This window comes from Amblyomma maculatum, chromosome 1, assembly GCF_055883805.1.
Source record: "Amblyomma maculatum isolate TAMU_Amacu chromosome 1, ASM5588380v1, whole genome shotgun sequence".
Taxonomy (NCBI): domain Eukaryota; kingdom Metazoa; phylum Arthropoda; class Arachnida; order Ixodida; family Ixodidae; genus Amblyomma; species Amblyomma maculatum.
In genome coordinates, this window is record NC_139344.1 from 383,871,231 (window position 1) to 383,891,250 (window position 20,020).

At 44.0% G+C, this 20,020-nt stretch overlaps 2 protein-coding genes across 3 annotated transcripts in view; one reads left to right on the plus strand and one right to left on the minus strand.

Moving 5' to 3' along the window:
- The window catches only part of Chd64 (transgelin calponin-3), a 58,161-nt gene extending 50,071 nt beyond the window's left edge, over positions 1–8,090 (plus strand). For both annotated transcript variants that reach the window (XM_084593416.1, XM_084593407.1), the window contains exons 2-4: positions 4,288–4,424; positions 6,310–6,520; positions 7,308–8,090. In XM_084593416.1, coding sequence (XP_084449542.1) covers positions 4,288–4,424; positions 6,310–6,520; positions 7,308–7,478 — 519 coding nt within the window. In that variant the 3' untranslated portion in view covers positions 7,479–8,090. The remainder of the gene's footprint in view (positions 1–4,287; positions 4,425–6,309; positions 6,521–7,307) is intronic.
- Positions 8,091–16,963: 8,873 nt separating this feature from the next.
- Positions 16,964–19,915, minus strand: mRpS6 (mitochondrial ribosomal protein S6). The gene is made up of 3 exons (XM_084593428.1): positions 19,718–19,915; positions 19,475–19,614; positions 16,964–17,339 (listed from the first exon to the last, which is right to left on the minus strand). The coding sequence occupies exons 1-3, from the start codon at positions 19,760–19,762 to the stop codon at positions 17,096–17,098; spliced, it is 429 nt and encodes a 142-aa protein (XP_084449554.1). The 5' UTR covers positions 19,763–19,915; the 3' UTR covers positions 16,964–17,095.
- Between the last annotated feature and the right edge of the window lie 105 nt (positions 19,916–20,020).

The following is a 20,020-nucleotide window of genomic DNA, read 5'->3' on the forward strand; positions in this document are numbered from 1 at the left end:
CCATTCGAGCTTCAACCCCCTCCCTATATATATATAATATAATGACTGGACTATATATATAAATTCCGAGAGCCGCGCGCTCTTCTGGTCTCGCGAGGCTGCCTAGCTGCATGGACAGAGGACCGCACCGCATTCCGGTGAAACTGACTGTGTCGTTGGCCTAGCTGCCTAGCCATGAGCCATTTGCGCTCGGACATGGTCCGCCTTGACCCACAGGCCCCGTTCATTTAACGATGGACAGCTCTCACTCTCCGCCGCGGAACGGGCAGTAAACGATCCGAACGCGAGACAACCGGGCTGTGTCAGCATCGACAGGCATTCCCGACATGAGTGGAATTTTTCAAGGCCGTCTTTACATGTGGGGCCAGTGTTCGAAAAGCGATTCTTGCTTGAAAGCAGGTATACAATGCATGCCGAGCAACAACGAAATGATTTCGTTATAACAGCGAGCTTCGTCGTAAGGGGAGGGCTCATCTCCGTAGAGCCAAGCCGACTGGGAGACCCAGGACGATGCCTGCGCCGCGTTGCACAGGGCGCGGTCAGCCGTGGTCGCGACGCGTGTCGCAACGGCGTGAACGACACAGCCTGCATGTGATGCATTGCCGCCGCCATCGACTGCTGCTGCCGGTACGGCGCGACGTTTCCTTATATGGCAACGGGCGGGGAAGATGATGCTTCCCCCTTCTCTCTCGCCCCTGATGCCCGTCGCGCCGTCGGACACGCAATCCGGCGAAGTATGCCGCGCGCCAGCTGCGCATTTTTCTTTTTCTCTCAGATGCCCTGGCTGCTGAGTAGAGGCGGCAAAATATGTGCAAAGACGGGGCAACTGCGCCGCGCGGTGGGCGTTGTTGCTTGGCGCCCGCGTGCAAACCACGTGGTCGCGGGTGTGTGTATAGAACTGCCTTTCCGCTGATGGCTTGCTGCAGATTTTTCCTTGTTGACCTGCCGCAGAAAGGCTGGTTTTTCTTTTCGCTGAAAGCGCGCGTTCCCTTTCGCCCGACCGTCCATAGATGAGCTACTGGGAGGGCGTCGTCGGACCCGGATAGTTTCTCGTTGTAGTGAGCTCCTCTTGTACCGTCTCGTCAGGTCGGCAGCTTGCAGTGTTTTCATCGAGACCTACGTACCTAAACCTACGTACGTCACCTACGTACGTAAACGTTCACGAGGGATGGTTCGGACGTGTAAATGAGTACTTGATTTGCACTCATACAAAAGTTACTCCACTTCCCCACGTTATCAAGGTGCAAGTCATTCTGGTGCATTAGAGGGATACGAAACGGAAAGGAATTCTCGTTTTATAATTTTCGCACTACATGCGCGCTCCAAAGGAAGGTTCTTTCCAAACAAAAGGCGCAAAACGTTGTGCGTGAAAACCGATCGAGGCGTAAATGCGCCGCGAGAAATTCAGAATCGGGTGGTTCAATCCACTCGCGCGTGACTGGCAGAAAGCCGGCAGGGAGAACGTTGTCAGGCAAAAGAAAAATCTGGAAAATAACAGTATTACGATTTTTTTATTTGTTCTGCGTGTAGGCTTTGACTCCCCGGGACTACACGCTGCAGTTGAAGGCTGCGGATTAATTTAGACTGACATCACAGGACACACGTGTACGGGCGCTTTCGCATTTAGGCTCCATTCAGATGTGGCCGCCGCGACCTTGGACTCAGCAGCCGACTTTGATGTTCCCATGAGCGACCGCGACGGCTTCCTTGTGAAGTTTGGTCGGCAGGAAGGTCGTACTTGCGCCCCAGACAACCGCCTTACATTCAGATATTAACAGATCTAATGACTTTCACAAGATTAATATTTAAAATTTACATTGCGTGTCTATCTGCATATGCACATTTTGTCCATTTCGTATGCCAAACAGATGTCCCCATTGCCCCACTAAGGGCATCGTACAGAATGCCACCCAGTGAATTTTTAAGGCGAAAGCCTTAGAGACCGCCGCCGCTGTTTTAAAGCTGTCAGTGAAGAACTTTAGATAGCTGATGATGATATGACAGATGACTGCGACGTCATCACATGGTGACATCATGACATCATGTCTGGTCATGGCCGATTCACGCATACACAAACTGACCCCGCCTGGCGTCCAACCCAAGCGTCTGTGCTGTGTCCTTCATTTACTCACTTTAATTTGGCGCTTCATCGAACGCCGCACCAAAGCACAGAAGAAGCAGTAAAACAGGAATGAGCAGCGTTAAAGGGAAGGGAAGAAGGTGGGTATGAAAAAGAGAGAAAGAGGTGCCGGTAGTGGAGGGCTAGGGACCACCAAAAGATTTCCCCTCATCGCACTTTAGTGGTCCAAAGTGACCCCTAGAATTTTTTTTTTTTGCACATGAATATTATCAGCAGTTAGGCTGTCCCCTACCCTACTGAGAGGGAATATTGTGATCTCAAATCTTCTGCAAAGGTGAAGAGAGAAATAACTTTTGTTCACACCTGTCAAAAATGACGCACCTGTAAAAAATGACGAGGAAGAAGACTTTAGCCTAAGCCCATTCCCGTAACCGTCGACCAGAATCCCTTGGGGCTCGGCAGCGGTCAGGGCGAGACCGATGACTTTGCGCTGCCCTTCTGCATCATGGTTGAGTAATAAGGTCTTGGGAATCTACGCTTCTATTTGGGTTATGTGAAGGGCAGGTCCAGACCGCGTAGTCTAGATCTGCATGATGATTTATAATAGAGCCTTGGCAGCTGCCAATGTTTTATTGTGAATTTAGCAAGCAGCATTATACCTAGTTTCCCATAGTAATCAACTTCAACTCAATCGATGGAACACGTACAACACACTGAGCCTAAGTAACACTATGAAGAACCCATGCAATATCTACATGTGCAAGCTCTCTCTCTCTCTCTCTCTCTCACACACACACACACACACACACACACACACACACACACACACACACACACACACACACACACACACACACACACACACACACACACACACACACACACACACACACACACACACACACACACACACACACACACACACACACACACACACACACACACACACACACACACACACACACACACACACACACGACTCTCACGGAGCTTTTATAACTTTTATATTCCAAAACACGAGGCCGTCCAGTTAGTGCCAGTGGCACTTGCCCATTGAGCTAAGTAGTGTCTGTTATATACTTGTGATGGCAAAGTGAGAGAACCAAGTGATCACATCACACTAATTATTGGTTTTAAGAAGTACTGTCTTTGCACGATATCATTAAAATGAGTAGGGCGGTAAACAAATGCTTCTAAAGAATGCACCTTTCTGAAGTCCATTAATGGGTTCATTTGGTTTATTTACTACAACACACATCAGTTGAATAGACTCACAAGCCACATGTGGTTGATTTGTCCTTTTAATGGTACAGCGAGCCTGTCTACTAATTTGTTTTTAAGGATGTTCACAGAATGTTACCTGTTGCTATCTCAGTGATGCGCACTGACGCTCTGGTCACACTATAAATTCAAGTTAATATTTACTGACTGATCACTTCTTGTACATGCTCACATGGATGTTTTATGGGTGTTTTAAAATGATGTCGTTGGGATCGTTCGTGCATGTTCTCCAAATATTCTTGGTTCTTTGGTGCCAGTTGAATGGTTGGCTTAGTGTTTTTGCACCACATGGCAAAGTCATCTTGAAGAAGTTGCACCACATTGAGAGAGGCTTGCTTACTTATAAGCTTGAAAGCCTGCATTCTTCCCTTCTAAAACACTCTTATTCGGGCTTCCACTCTCCAGTACAGAACGAGCATTAAGCAGTCTTGCATAGAATTCATCAGTGAAATAGCATTTGCAGAATATCTGGTCAGGGTGTGGGCCATTGCCACACCGTGGAAATCCACGGTTTTTCCGCTCAAATTTTCAAACGTCAGCACGCTCCGCAAGCGTCTTTGTCATGCATTCTTCAGAGACTGGTGTTTTTGGTGGGGTTTATGATGTGGTCCACCTTGAAACAATGAGAGCATCACAGTACTATAGGTTGGTTTGTTTTGTGTTACTCGTGAAAATTTTCAGATTTCACATGGTTGCCTTTGAACAGCGTGCCTAGAGATGGGTACAAGCAGTTTTATAATGAAGCTAACAGCTACAGGCTCCAGCTTAGTTTTACTATATAACCACACAGCTATCAAAGAGAGTTGCACTTGATAGCTTGGATTACTTTTTCCATGTTAGTCCCCTTTTATCACACTGGGTCATTGCCAAGTTGTCACAGCTGTACACTTCACTGTGCTTTTCTTGTTGTGCATGCGATGACGCAGATCCAGTCCAAGTATGACCCGGAGCTGGCAGGTGCTTTGCTCGAGTGGGTCAAGGAGGTCACGGGCAAGGACATCAATACCTCAGGTGACATGGACAACTTCTACGAGACGCTGAAGGACGGTGTCCTCCTCTGCCAGTCAGTATACCTCTTTGTGGCACATTTGCAAGTCAGGTGGTGCATCAGGCAGCATGCGTGCTATCTCCTACAGCTTTGCAGAAAATAAATTCTAGAACATTTTCCAACTCGTTTACTCTTTCGGGTATGCCTCAAGCCTGAAGACACTGTTTTTCAGACCAAAGATGCAGCAAGATCACATTTCGTACTGCGAACTCAACTCGGCAATTGCTTCTTTCTTCTTTAACTTGCTCCTTTTACCCACTTTCACACATTTAAAGTTATGTAAGCGTTGTTGGGCTAATCCATCTGACATTCCTTTCTTCTGTGTCACCCTCTCTTTCTCTTGTTGGGGGTGGAGACTCAAGTTACTGTCTTGGTACGCATTAACACTGCACGCATCTGTCTGAGAGCTGGTTGTGGAAATGTGACTGATATGCACCTTCGAAATCCGGCAAAGCCCCATATGCACACTTGCATTGTGATTGCTCTGATTATAAGTTGCAGTTACCATGACAAAATGTGCGTGTAATCACACGCTAGACCAATTCCAAGAAGGATTCCATAGTCAATGGCAGATCAAATTCATCCATTACTGAGTGTACAGAACATATATGACAGGCGGTGCGATGGGTAGAGTGAGAGCATTACTCTAAATATGCAATTTTTCAAGAACAAAAGTAGGGTTTTGAAGGTAGTGCCTCACAAGTAATGACAACCTGGCTGGCTTACATCCAAAGGAGGAATTGCCTTGTTAAGTAAATTTACACATATTTTAAGTAGAAGTTACGATCGCAAACAGCTTCTCTGTACTTACATTTTATTCTGAATTTGCTATCTGCTATTGCTTTTTCAGTAGCCTGCTAATATCATGGTTATAGATACATGTAGTATGTTTTACAGGCCAAACAGCTCTGCTGACAAAGTGTTGGACGTGTCTGCCTAAGAAATCATGTCGATAGTAATATGCATACACTGGATGACACCAAGTGCTGAATAATTTAGGCAATTCTCATCCTAATATGCAGTGCCTTTTTAATCCCTAAATGATGCACACTTAGCAGTAGCCAAGTGGAGCATGGGAAGTCTGATATTGTGGAGGTTTAATCCTTACAGTAATGGCTGTAAATGACTTGGGGACAAATTGAAGTTGACCTGTATCGATAGTTTTCTGTGGTCCAAAGACACAGTTTTCAATGAAAATGGGTCTTTTACGTTAAAATGGTTAAAAAATAACATGTTGGCATCACTGAAACTGACCCTTTTTCTCAACATGAGCCGATGGCCTAGTTGGTTTAGCCGTCTGTTGTGTTCTGCTTTTTCTCAACATGATGCCGATGGGCTAGTTGGTTTAGACGTCTGTTGTGTTCTGTATTATCCTTTCCTTGTGCTTATGACTTTTGCACTGTTTCACTGTTGGCCCTTTCCACAGCCAAACTGCAACAATGTCTATGCAGTTTTGTGCACCGATCCCAGACGCTAGGCTGTATGGCCATTCTTCTTCATAAACTCTATAAACGCGAATATGCCTATAAGAGAGTAAAAGGGGAGTAGCTTGTCCTCTAGCGCACATCCCACTAAAGTCGAGGCATTCTGCCCGAGCCCTGGGACGGATTTTCATGACTAGGCATATGGAAGGCAATTCTCGCTTGACAATATGCTCATTTTTAGCACTTACGAAGATTTCAAATCAGGTTTTCTGTGTCCTATAATTGCTAATGTCAAAAATTCTGGTGCAGTGGTTTAAATCCTCCTTTCATTGCTCATTACACCAAATAAATATTATTTAATAAGAAACTGAATGCAACTGATCTTGGTAACCCTTTTGAGGTACCGTATTTACTAATCTGTACTGTTTGTTCAAGTGGAGGCTGGAAGAGTATTTTTATGCCCGGTTTGTTCGCAGCTTGGTGAACTCGATCAAGCCCGACAGCATCCCCGAGAAGAAGATCAACAACTCCAAGATGGCCTTCAAATGCATGGAGAACATCAACCTGTTCCTGGAGCATGCACGGCAGATGGGCGTCCCTGCCCAGGAGACCTTCCAGACGGTTGACCTTTGGGAAAAGCAGAACCTGCTGTCGGTCTCCATCTGCCTGCAGTCCCTGGCCAGGAAGGTAGGCCACACGAAAGCTCATATCCCGGCCACTTAAAGCAACAGCAGAGTGATGACAACTATAAGCAAATATCTGTGCAGGAACTTGTCATAATTTCGTTCAATCCACTTTCTCTTCTGATGATGGCTAGCAACTTGGTGCGGCGGATATATCGCGATAGTTAAACTGAATACTACTCTTATACATATAGTCAATCTTAGACACCACTTCTGAATGCTGCTGAAACCCAAGTTGTCATTCTCCATTAGTTCTCTTAAAACCCATTCAGGCGTATTTGTGGTCTCGGAGTGGTCTGTTCATGCACCCTTATTTCTTTGTAATCATTCAGCATGGCTTAACGGAAAGGTTTGCGAAGTGGATACATATTAGCTCGGGCATTACCGAAGGCCAGCAGCACACAGGCAGGGTTCCACTTGACCTTCACCTTGCCACTCCACAAGGACAAGTGGTACCTGCTGACCTTGTGTACAGTACTGTCCACAATAAAGGGAAAATGAGATCACGTGGTTGCCAGGCTTTACAAAGCACTCCCGAAAGAGCCGGCGAGAAATGATCGCACAAGGTGCATGTGTGGTAAGCACGACCGACTGCTCTTTCCAAGAATGCTCATGCTGTTAGCCATTCTCGCCAGTTGTTGGCAACGCTTTGCAAAGTGTTTAGGCCATGTGATCCCATATTTCCTTTAACAGTGGATCATACTGTACATCTGTGCTATTGCATCTTTAGTCATGCTGGATATGTCTTATCTGTACATGTCCTCAACTCCTGATTGACTGCTTGCTTGCAGGCCCCAAAGTTTGGTGTGAAGGGCATGGGACCGAAGGAAGCAGAAGCCAACGTTCGCAACTTCAGCGAGGAACAGCTCAAGGCCGGCCAGAATGTGATCAGCCTCCAGTACGGATCTAACAAGGGTGCCACGCAAAGTGGAATCAACTTTGGTAACACACGTCACATGTAGGGATACAAGTGGCACGAACAAAACTATGCCCTTGCCCAAACACTGCTGTACTGTTCGAGCAATGACCAGGCTGAGGACAAACCCTTCATCTCTCAGTGGGGAGAGAGGGTGACAGGAGGTTAAGTACTCTGTTGATCGAGACTGCCCTGCTGTACATTCCAAGAGCTGATCATGTGCACGCATATTAGACGAGCTTCTAGAAATTCCCACGAACATGGCCTGGACGGCACGGGCCATGTTCTGGACTAAATTTACGGTGCTTTTTTGCGGATGTAGAAGTTTAGCAAAGAATGAAATCTGTCGTCCTCTTGTTATGCAAGCGTGCAACATTGAGCACAGAACCATGACAGCGGGGTTAGTGCAAGCGTTATGCCTGCAAGTATTGAAACTACTCTCCTTTTTTTTTTTCATACACAAGTGCCACATGTCTGTACCTAAGTTTTGACAGGTTGCCCATTGTTCTAAAGCCAAATTTCAGCGGTTTAAAGCCTGGCTTGCACGCATTGTTTTTGTGGGCTTTTGGCACGAATGCGGCAGCCTGTTACCTGTAAGAATATTCGCATTTTAAACTGTTATTTTCGTATTCGTACTGAATAAAGTACTACAGTTTTAGCCTGTTGTTTTCGTTCTTTTCAACTGCCCGAGGCTGCCTTACCAACACTTGCTCCACCTGGTTTCTTGTGTTCCCTTAATGTTGACCAATACTGGACATAAATCGGGGGTGCTCTCCTCGTGTTTGGGTTATATTGAAATGCAAAATAAAAAAAAACTAGCGTAGCCTATGAAAGCTATACGCTCAAACCTTCAGCTGGGACTGAAGGTGTTTGTGTGGTAGCAATAAAGTTACTATTTGGAAGCTTCTTGCCTTTGAGCTTGATGATGATTGCACACTACTAAGCAACTACAGAAACCTGTGGAAGCAAACGGAGGGACAACAAAAAAAACTGATGCTGAGAAAAGATTAAAGGCCTGTATTGGTGGTTATTGATCGACGGACTATGCTTTTCTTGAAAACAAAGCCTTTATAAGGTAGAAAAGGCTAAAGAAGGAAATGCAGGTGTCACCGTCAGCAAGTGATTCCTCAAGTAAGCTTCCGTGAGTCTACACAATTTTTCAGTGTAGGTTCCAGAGGCTAGCTACAGTGCCATTGACTTCAAAACTGTGATCAGTTTTTTCATTTTCCAGAGAGGTTTAGTGGAGACTAAACTATATGTGCTGCTCCTGGTCAGTAAGCATAGAGCTAGTTGCACTGAAGAGTTTTTAGCATTAACAAGAGTGGCAGGTATTGTAATTAAAATGGGTACTAAGTGAAGCTAGGCAACACCTACCATAGAATGCTTCTATGGTGGCATAGAATCAAAGGTTAAAGTAAATCCAGTGTATTGTATTGATGGGTGACTTCGATGCCAAGGCAGGAAAGAAGCAGGCCCGGGACCAGGCAGTGGATGACTACTGCATGGGCTCTAGAAATAGCAGGTCCGGGAGTTACTAGAAGAGTTCGCAAAGAAAAATATTTTACAAATCATGAATACCTTCAGCAAATGTAAGAAATCAATATGGACATGGGAGTACTCAAATGGAGAGACTAAAAATGAAATAGATTTCACATTGTTTAGCCAACGCAAGCATCGTGCAGGAAGAATATGGCAGTCATCGGGAATGTATGGTGGTGTGTAGTGACCACAAGGTGGCAAGGTCTCAAATTAGGTAGTCTAGACTTGAGGAGGCGATGTAAGGAAGAAACCCACTCACAAATTAGCAGCTGGAGCGAAACTACAGGTATTTAGGATCTCTCTGCAGAACAGATATTCAGATTTAACAGAGGAGCATGGCCTTACTGTAGAGCAATGAACGATAATTTGAGATTATAGAATGTACAGTAATAGCAGATGTTAAAAGGTACTCAGACGGGATTCTGGTTAACTATCTAAGGCAATGAAAAATCTGATCAAGAAACAAAGCACGAAATCCTGCAAACCAACAGACAGGATTGAACTGGCACAGCTATGAAAGTTACTCAATAAGGAAAAGTTAGTTGGCATAAGGAGGTATAGCAAGAAAATTGAGCTTGTCTAAAAGAATGGGGGTCTCGCTGAGAGACGCAGCAAATTTCCTTGCCAATGTCAATGAGCCAGTTAACCCTTTTAGGCAACATTTCTCATTTCGCTAGAAAAAACAATGTTTGACTCAAATAGCAAGCCCAGGTTTCAATAAAGTGAATTGGTTAATTCTTACAAGACGATTGGAAATTATAATACTAACATATCGGGATTTATGAAATAAACACTATAGAAGTTGTGTAATAATTTCATTTTCCGAAGATGCAGACAGAAGAAATCCAGAAAAAAAAAGATCAGAGGTAGAAAATCAGTCGCCAAAGGGATGGCAGGAAACATGCTAGCAAGCTCAATATTTTGCGAAATAGCTTTTCCTGCGTTCACTAGTAGGCATAACTAAGTGCACTAATAGCAAAATAAAGAATGTTAAATTCACCTGAAAAGAAAAATAGTGCTAGCTAAAATAGGCTCTTACAAAAGCCAGAGAGTTTGTAGCATACATATTTGTGTATAGTGCCTGAAATCTTTAATGCAGCCCTTAGCTGCATTAACCCTTTGCTTCATTAACCTTTCAAAGGTTAATTCAATACTGAAATCCATAAGCAATTCATAAGAACGGGTACGTCAAGGGCTTAAGAAATAATGGACCAGTCAGCTTACACTTGTTATTTACTGTCTACTATGGTAATTGCTACTAGAATCAAGACATACATAGATTCCAATCAATCAAAGAACCAGGGCAAGCTTTCCTAAAGGAAACTTGATAATAGACAATATCCACACAACCAATCAGTTAATACAGAAATGTGCAGACTATAACTAACCACTGTAGGTAGCCCTCATAGATTACAAGAGGGCATTTGACTCTGTCGAAACCTCAGCAGACTTTACAGAACTAAGGTGTATATGAGCAGCGTGTGAAAGTACTGTAAGGTGTTGATTAATAGGATGATTAAAGACCTAGACATGCAAAGCATGAGAGTAAATCTAAAAATTAAAATGCAGGAAGCTAATGTTCAACTGTCTTGCTACAATAGGTAGTGAGGTGCTTTATGTGGTTAAGGAATACATCTACTTAGGACAGGTAGTGTCTGCAGATCTAGACCATGAAAGAGGAATAGCTAGAACCAGATTGGGACAAAGCGCATTTAATGTCCTCATATCATGAATGGCTGCATAGCAGTACTCGCGACCTCGAGAGGAAAGTACATAACAGCTATATCTTGCATGGTACTCGCCTATGGCACAGAAACATAGAGGCTAACAAAAACGGTTCAACTTAAACTGAGAACAATGCACAGCTATGGAATGCAAACTGGTAGGTGTAACGTTAAGTGGCATAAAGCATGCAGAGTGGGCCAGGGAACAAATGCAAGTTACACTCTAGGCAAAATCATGAGATGGGCATGGGCAGCATGTAATGTGAAGACAAGATAAGAAATGGTTGCTAGGATTGTTGGATTCCAAAGAAGGGCTAGCCTAGAAAGGTGGGGCAGAAAGTTAGGTGGGTGGATGAGATTAGGAAGTTTGTGGGGATCGAGTGGACACGGATGGTATATCCATTTGATTGGTAGAGGGAAACAAGAGAAGCCTCTTCCATTCAACAGGTGTGGCCAAGCTGATGGTGTTTTATGTAGGGTGGTCACATGGTGTGTTAGCTTACCACTGCATGTTAACGAGTATGTGTGAGATTATAGAAATGCAAATTAAGAGATTAGTCATTAAGGAGTTTAGTACAATCCCTTTAAAGTAACTCAGACCAGAAAAATCTGCTGGTGATGGCACGGCTCTGAGGATGCTGTATGTTAGTTTATTGACTTCAAATTCAGGGATGCAGTTAACGGCTAAATTTTCAGTTCCTGTCCGTCACAGTTCCGTCCACCAGGGCAGTTTATCCTTGCAAAGCAAGGTCAACCAGTTGCTATCAGAGTATGTTTAGAAACTCATGTTATTGTAGAAAGTGTTACTTCAAAATAATGACAGGTGAATAAGTGTTTAACTGAACGGTCTGTTTAATTTTCTGCTTCCAATAATGCATTGCGATAGTACAAAATTAACTTGTTAACCTTAAAAAAATTCCAGCCTGGCGCCAAGGATGGACTTGTGACGCCACTTAGTGCAGTTAATGCACGCTGCAATTTTGTTTGCACCATGTTAATGCCACTAGATGGTGGCACTTGGGTATTCACGTTAGAGGTGTGCACGGGCCGAAATTTTGAGCCAGAGCCTGGCCCGGGCCAGACTCTACAGGCCTGAGCCTGGCCCTGTCAGACTCGGATAGGGACTGGTAGGCATAACTAAGTGCACTAACAGCAAGATAAAGAATGTTAAATTCACCTGAAAAGAAAAATAGCGGTAGCTAAAATAGGCTCTTACAAAAGCCAGAGAGTTTGTAGCATACATATTTGTGTACAGTGCCTGAAATCATTAATGCAGCCCTTAGCTGCATTAACCCTTTGCTTCATTAACCTTTTAAAGGTTAGTTCAATACTGAAATCTTGAAACCAGGCGCTTAGATTTAAGGCCTGAGCCATACCCAGCCCGTCATGCTATCATTGCAGTTAAAGTGATATAAAAGAGAATAATTTCTGGGTGATACGTTTATCAAGATATTAAAATGTTGAGTTCTCAAGTCTGAAATGACAAATTTGCTGAATATGTATATAAGGAGACAGGACGTATGTAGACTTAACTTAATTGTGCAAAAACAATGAGCTATTTATTGATACTGAGGCATTTACGGTGGTCTTGGATAATGAACCTGGTAGCGCTGAAGTTTCTTTTGGTGCTACAACTTTTGGCTGGAGTGACTAACACTTCTTTGATAGGAAACCAAGTTTTCGGTAAGCAGCTTGCTTGGTTCTCCATAAGTGTGCTAGCTTTAAGCCTAAACCAGGGGTTGAATTTGTGGCCAAGTACTCGGCGAGCTCGCCTGGGACACCGTGTGCCTTTTACGTAAAATTTTCACAACAAGAGAAACAAAAGGAAACTCTTGCAACGCATATGCTTTGAGCTATGTCCTGCTTCAGACGAGGCCATGTCAAGGTAGGAGTAGGTCACAATAGAGATGTGTGTACCGTGGATGTGTGGTACACAACAGCGTGGCACGAATCTTGAAACGGATACTTAAACATCTGCACCGCTGTTATCAAAAATGGAGATGCGAAACTCTAAACTAAATAGCCCACATCCTGCCCCTCTGCTGGATCACTGACGGCTACCAAAGATCCGTTCACGGCAAGGAGGCGGGGAGGAAAGGCGGTGAGATGCCGGTAAAGACTGTTGCATGCGGAGGACGCGGGAAGATTCTGTGCATTCTAGACCCTTATCATGCAGTTAGGTTTGCAGGCTGTCGGGCTATGAGTCATGTACACACTGCAACAAGAACAACCAGGTCTAAATCGCACTTTCGCAAATGTTGCATGTGTTCGTGATCGGAGTATCTGGTCCGGCCTGAGCTCGTGCACAGCTCTAATTCACGTGACGTCAAAGTTGATGTCAGTACGCAGCCTACGCCATCTTTGCGTCATGTTCAGACTAGTATGGTCTGCGGCTTCGTTTGCTCATGTGCGTCGTGTCTTTTTTGTCACTCTACCATGCCAGCACTGATGTAATGAAAACTAAATCAGCATCATGAGCGACAGTCCAAACTATCTGCAAAGTCTGCACGATGCAGACAGAGGCCGGCACATCAAAAAAGAAAAGAAAAAAGCCCTACTGTGTGGCACCGACCAATTTGCAATCGGTGAATGCGACTGCACGGTAGGCGTCGACCTGTAGCCACGCAAATATATGCGACATTCACGAGTTTCTTGTGCTCTGGGCTGGCTTTATCACAAGAAACCAACTGAAAGCCAACAGGTAACTCATCGACACAACTCATTACAAGCACCTGGTTTAAAGACTCATGGCTGAAGCAGATTAACCCGTATGCTGCACAATTGCACACGTGCCGTAGAATGCTTGGAACCAAGAGGCTGCTGAATCCGCTGAATCCTTGTAGCTCTAATTTTGCACAGAAATGGCATTTGGATTTTTTATACAAAACTTGGTTGGGATACTTGCCTGATTCGATTAAAAGAAGGTGGAAAGAAGCTGCTGCCACAGCGAGGGCACCTGTGGTGCCACCTCATTGCGTTGCAGGCTGGACATGATCTTTTGCGATGCACAAACAAAACCCTTCAAATACAATGCAATTTTGGTCAAACATTAAACATAATGAGATGTCACCACAGGTGGCATTTTCTTCACAGCCGACACAGACGATGCAAACACTCATTCAACTTCTTCTGATCGAATGAGGCAAGTATGCCAAACACAGATTTCGTTGAGCTCTCCTTTCAAACTTGGACTGCCACAAAACATGACAAGGTGTTTGCGGCATGTACGTGGCTGGAAACGGTGAAGCATGTTGTCACTTTGCCGCGCTGCTCTTTTGCCTGGAATACGGCTTGCGAGTGCGTGAAGAACAGTCGTGCACGGATCGTGGATACAGCTGGCTGCCAGAGCACATCTGGAAGTTTCCATCCTAACCCATTACTGACACAGACTTTCCATCTTCCGTGATACTCATGCAATTGAACTGTGCCAGCCATGACTCAAATTTTTTTTTTTTCCGCACTGGTTTTGGCACAAACACTGTAGAAAATTTTTACCGAGAATTTTTCAATCTGCATGCGCCCGTTTTTATGTAGTCCGATACTGGAAACCATGAGCAGCGACCGCAATGACTGGTGGTCGACAAAAAAAGACGTACAGAAAACAAATATAAATTTCACTCGCCAGACAGTTATTAGACATTTTTTTGCTTAGGGTAACGTCCTTTTCAGTTTCACACTCAAGGTTGTTATGGCACAATAACGCACGCCTCGTCGCCGAAAATTTTTGTGGGCACTATCATCGCTTCATTCACAGAATTTCAAAACACCGTGGCGCTATCTAGGGGCAAAACCTGAAAGCATGCTTCTCGCGGGGCGAAAGGAGGGGTGGTTTTTATTGGACGCAGTGTAGAGAGCGCAAAATATAATAAATTATGACAAGCCCTCCTAGAAGAAAAAAAGAACAGTGTGCATTTACGAAAATTAGCGATATTTTGCTGACATGTTGTCACTTTGGGTAATACACCGAAAGTAATAGGGCTTCTTCGCTAGATAGCGCCTCAGTAGTATTTATGCGATTTTCAATGGCAAATTAAAATTGTGAAGCCTGTTTTCTTTGAAATCATAGTGCTCGATCTGTACTATATGAGGCAAGGCTTTTTTTTCATCTTCACCATAATCTCATGACATATTTTGGCCAGTGTTCTGTCGCTTTAAAAAAGCTGCAGTCTTTCGCGTAGCTCTTCAGCTTCCGTTGCTTGCTCTGTGTATGACTATTACAGCAATAAATCATAGCTGCAGATGCCACTGCTTGTGGAACTCCATGACTGCTGTTGATACGTATGCTCGTCCTGTTCTTTCGGTGGACACATAGATGGCCGACTGCATCACAATTACCCACAATGCACCGCTCACGGCTGGTCAGTGGATACCTCCTATACTAGTGTATGAGCGATAATTTTGTCTTTTGAGCATCGCACTTGTAAAACTGCCACCTGTTTTGCTAAGACGCCACGAGCTTACATAATGACATGGCCACTGGCGGAACCTTCCACCAGTGCTACTGCCAATCGCCGAGAAAGCTTTCGACAAGAACACGACAGCCTGTGGAAGCGCCAGGTGAGAACACTAACCACGGAAGAAGAATGGACGCTCCCCTCATCATTTGCAGCGACTTTAATGTCAACGCTAAGAAATAGCAGAGGTTGACAGCCTTCACGTGTGAACTACTTGAAATCACAACTGTGAAAAACCCACTTTAAGCCACTACTAGAAGTATATCTTGTACTGACTATATCTTTGCGGGACACGGCGATGTCACCAGCATGAACTATGTGTGCTACTTCAGTTACCGCATGTCACTACTCGCAGTCCTGCACGATAGCACAGCAACACACATGTGATTAAAACTAAGTTTCCTCACAATCTGGCCAGCACGCATGCATTCCTGCAGCGGAACAATGTAAGCGTAGCACAGATTAGGGTGCCAATTATTTTGCTAAGCATAATAGTGTTGCTTTATGAATGAAAAACTCAGAAAGACTTTTCGCCTCTTCTTGTCTTTTCATATAATGATTATTTTTTTGCATATCACATTTCAGGGTCACTTAGTCCTTGATTTGCTGATATAGTGCTGCTTTGAAGTTAAGAAGTTTGACTCCATGTGAAAATCAAAGCTTTACGTCAAGATGGCATCACCTATTGCAACTTAAGTGTTATTTCGGTGACAATATTTAAGAAAGACCTGCTATAATAAAGTGCCGCAGGAATGCACACGCATTGTCAAAGTGTCTGTTTTTTCCCCATTGCTGCAAAAAAATTTTGTTTACAGGAAAGGTTTGGTTTATGGGGTTTAACATTCCAAAGCGACTCAGGCTATGAGATACGCCGTAGAGGTTTATAGGAAAGGCGTCACATTTTACAGTGAACACCTGAATGTTACTGTGAATCCCACTGTTGCCTCATGCTGCATAATGTTGCGAACATTTGCCCTCCCTCATTCCCTGGCACCACTGCATCTTTATTGTCTATATACTTTCTTGGCCGCCCGCACCACCTTCTTTCTTTGTTTGCAGTCACTTTTGTTTTATTTGTGCGTTGCCTCGTGGCTCCAAGGCCTTTGAAAAGTAGCTTTCTCCTCACTGCTCATGAGCCTGGTGGTTAAGACAACTCTACAGGTGCCATTTAGTCTTGTTCTATGTACCTGATTCTACTATGTGTGCATGCCCTGACACCATCATTCCATGAGAGGTATGTTACTACAGCCAGGAGCTCCTAACTATAAATGAAAAAAATAAAAAGTACAGTCCTTGTAGAAGGCATTTGGGACTGCCATTTAACTTTACTACAACTGATTTTTTTATAACGGGGTTCTACTGTAGCAGAGTGTATGTGCTCGAACGAGGATCCGTAAAGGAAGCCGCAGATGACAGCATTAACGCTGCTGCATTACACCTTTAAAGGTGGTGTTAAAGTGTTCCTCAGATTTTCTCTGGGAAACAGTGAGGGCGAGAGAAGGGCAGGATAGGTGCTTGCTCTGTCCTTTTATGTTATGGTCCTTAAAATTTGCACTAATATGCTTCACTCAGGTCATAGTCATTTGACCGGAAATGAGACTTGTTAAATCTATGCCCAAGTGAAGCTTATACATGATGAATCTATAGTCTGAAACAGAAATAAGGGTTCCATCCAGTGTTCCTACCTACTTGTCTAATGCTGCATAACAAACAACCAAATAACTATAAAACAAAATGTACCCTATACCTGCCTTCGCCTAGTAGCAAGTGCTACGGGTAAGCTGTACAATCTGGAACCAATTACAGCATCCCAATTATTGATTTCTGCGTGACTTTATTTATCACGGAGCCGAAATAAATTGAGCCAAGCAATTGCCAGCACGACTGCAACTGTACAAGCACTATACTACACAGAGAAACACACCATATATGCATCTACTGTTTCTTCAGACTGGGCCGTCGGTGTGCTTTTGAAAAGTCTGCTTCTTCTTCATCTGGCTCTGTGCCATGAGCGCTTGCACACTCGGTCGGTAGGCAGGCGGCTGCATCTCTTCTTCGAGGGTACACTTAATAGTCCTTGGCGGAGTCAGTGCGATGGTGGTGGCACGAATGACGTCCACGTCTCGCTTTATCTCGCCTCGCATTGATTCTACAAGATCTGGCGGGCCGTCGAAGCGGTACAGAAAGTAGCTGTGAGGGAAAAAAAAATAACAAAGGCTCTGTACAACAGTGTACTGCCTCGGTTGTTACTTGAGTAGCGCTTGTTTAACAAGCACACGGAGTTCACGAGACTGTTTTCTTTTGCTATCAGCACAAAAATGAAAACTGCAGGTCGATTGTACACAATGGTACACTGGAACTTGCCAAGGAGAACGTACACACACCAGTTGAAAAGACATGGCATTTTAAAACAGAAAAATGCACACACATGAAAACAAACAAACAAACAAAACAATGTGGCGCTGTAACATAGGTCACAGTAATGACAATATGTTCTCTTTCTTCTCTGTGCATCACTTTCCTTCATGCTGGTAAATCTTGACTACTGTTCTATCAATATATTGCCTAGCATTTTTTGAGCAACTTCCATTTGGGTCTTGCTCAATTTTCAATACTTTTGTTGAGCTTTGTACCATAAGTTTATAATCTTTTCTGTTTTTTTTTTTGTACATACACTGGCAGAATGTGAAGTGGTAGAGATTGCACCTGGAGGTGGGAAAAAAAATATTAAGAGGATTAGAATCTATGCAATGAAAGGGATGATTGAGAACATGAAGAGGAAGTAGCAATTATGAAATGTTTTCATTTGCTATTTTCCTTATCTTCCTTCTGCCTCCTCATTCTTAGCATTTGTGTGCTATGGCACTTCCACCATACCAGAGGTCTTGTATCTGCCTAACTTCATTGCAGTAGGATGCTGCAATTTAAGCAAATTTTTCTCTACATGTACTTAAGTCTTTCGTTGCATTCCACTCTTCTTTCTCTCCCACCAGCTAGAGGAAGGGGGAGATATTTCCTCCCTCCATTTTGCCACCTGTAAACTGTAGAAGGCGGCTCTACAGTGTACCGACTGTCGCAGGTGGTAGAGGCAGAAAAAAGCAGAACCACGTTGCTGCTTTTTTTTTTTCCACAGTGGCCTGCCTCTTACTCCTGGCGGTCATTTACTTTTGTGTTTATCTGCTGACTTGGCCTAACTAGGCTGTCAATATGTTCTGCCTATTGATTGTACTGCGAGTTTGTTTTGAATTCCTCTTCATACACAGCTTAACTACATCCAATTCAGGCCAGACGTCTACTGAATTTTAACCAAATTTGTCCTGCCCTGTGTGCAGCTACCCTAACCTTAAAAACTTCCTAATCCAATTCACTCGCTTTACTCAGCTCCTCACAACTACATTTGCTCTCTCTTGCAACACTCTCCATTACTCTTGGAAACCACCAATTATCCACATTTCGGATTAAAGGCCCGAGCATATTTCTTCCTCAATATCTGCTAGAACATCATTTTGCTTCCTGTTCCATACTCCCCACTCCTTACATCAGAATGTCCTACCTACCACCTCCCTTTCCACAGTTTATGCCGTCCAATATTTAAGTTCAACCACAAATTTGTACATTATGCTTATCCATACCTGCCCTGACCTGCACTTTGGAAGCAAGGGGGCCTGATGTAACTTAAGATGTCACAAGTAAGCCACATATACATACAGTGTTCTGCAGCTTTATCGGAACCGTCTTGGAAAATTTTCTTGCTTCGACTGGTGGGAAAATTTTCCAAGACGGTTCCGATAAAGTTGCAGAACACTGTACATAAGAACCTTCCAGTAAAAACATTCGGGAAGCAGCAAAAAGAATTCACTGTGTCATAAAACAGTTTTTATGAAACGTACTGAACTTGAACAGCTATTTTCAATGCAACAGAAGACGCAAAGGCCACAAAATAACCGCACATATACGAGTGCAAATTCGTCTAGTTACATATTGGAAATATTTAGAGCAGTCAAATGAGAACAATGGAGTGTTTTGACGGAAGTCTGTTAAGGTGTAGGAGCCGCGCTTTGGTGGACGCCAATGAACAATTACTTTTATTTCGTAACTAATACTTAGTTATTGAATACCACGTTTACATTGTACATGCATGCTCCGGATGCTAAATCTATGCCGAAAATTTCGCATACCGTTCAGCTTACATTGTTGAGAAGGACGATCATCATATGCAAGACGAGTCACTGCTTGGAAAACGCAGGCGTTAATGCAGCCTAACAGAGTACGTGCTACATGCAAATTTCACAGCTACAAAGTGGCGAGCAAGATCTGCAACGAACCTGCCGTGCCAGTTTCTTTGACCATGTCTGGACATCTTAAGGGGAAGTTCCTTCGTGCCCAGGTTTTGTATGTAACGTAGAATGGCTCCATTTTTCAGTAAGTATTCGCCCGTGCGTTTGAGAGCGCTTGCTTGCTCCGGCTGAAAGCAGAAATGGAAACGAAGGGCTCATTAGAGCATACATGTGAATCGCGACACTATGCCCTCTTCCTCGTCGCGGATCACATATATTTGGCCAACTTACTTTTGTCAGAGTACGCAAAATCATAGTCATTTCGTACGCTGGCATGTTTGCAGGCGTTCAGGTGCGCAAGGCAGACGCCACAAAATCAAGCGCGTTGTTGGAGTGGCAGAGCGGCAGCATGCGAAATGCGTGCGCACCGTGCTACACGTGCACCATCTGGGAGAAAGGGGGAAACAAGAAGCAAGCAAGAAGCAAGCACGGCGCGGGGGTTGAGTCTGAGTGGTTGAGTCGTCGAGTGTCTGTTTACACAAAATTATAGATCAGATTCACTTTAGTGTGTCTCGGTCTATAACACAAAAATAC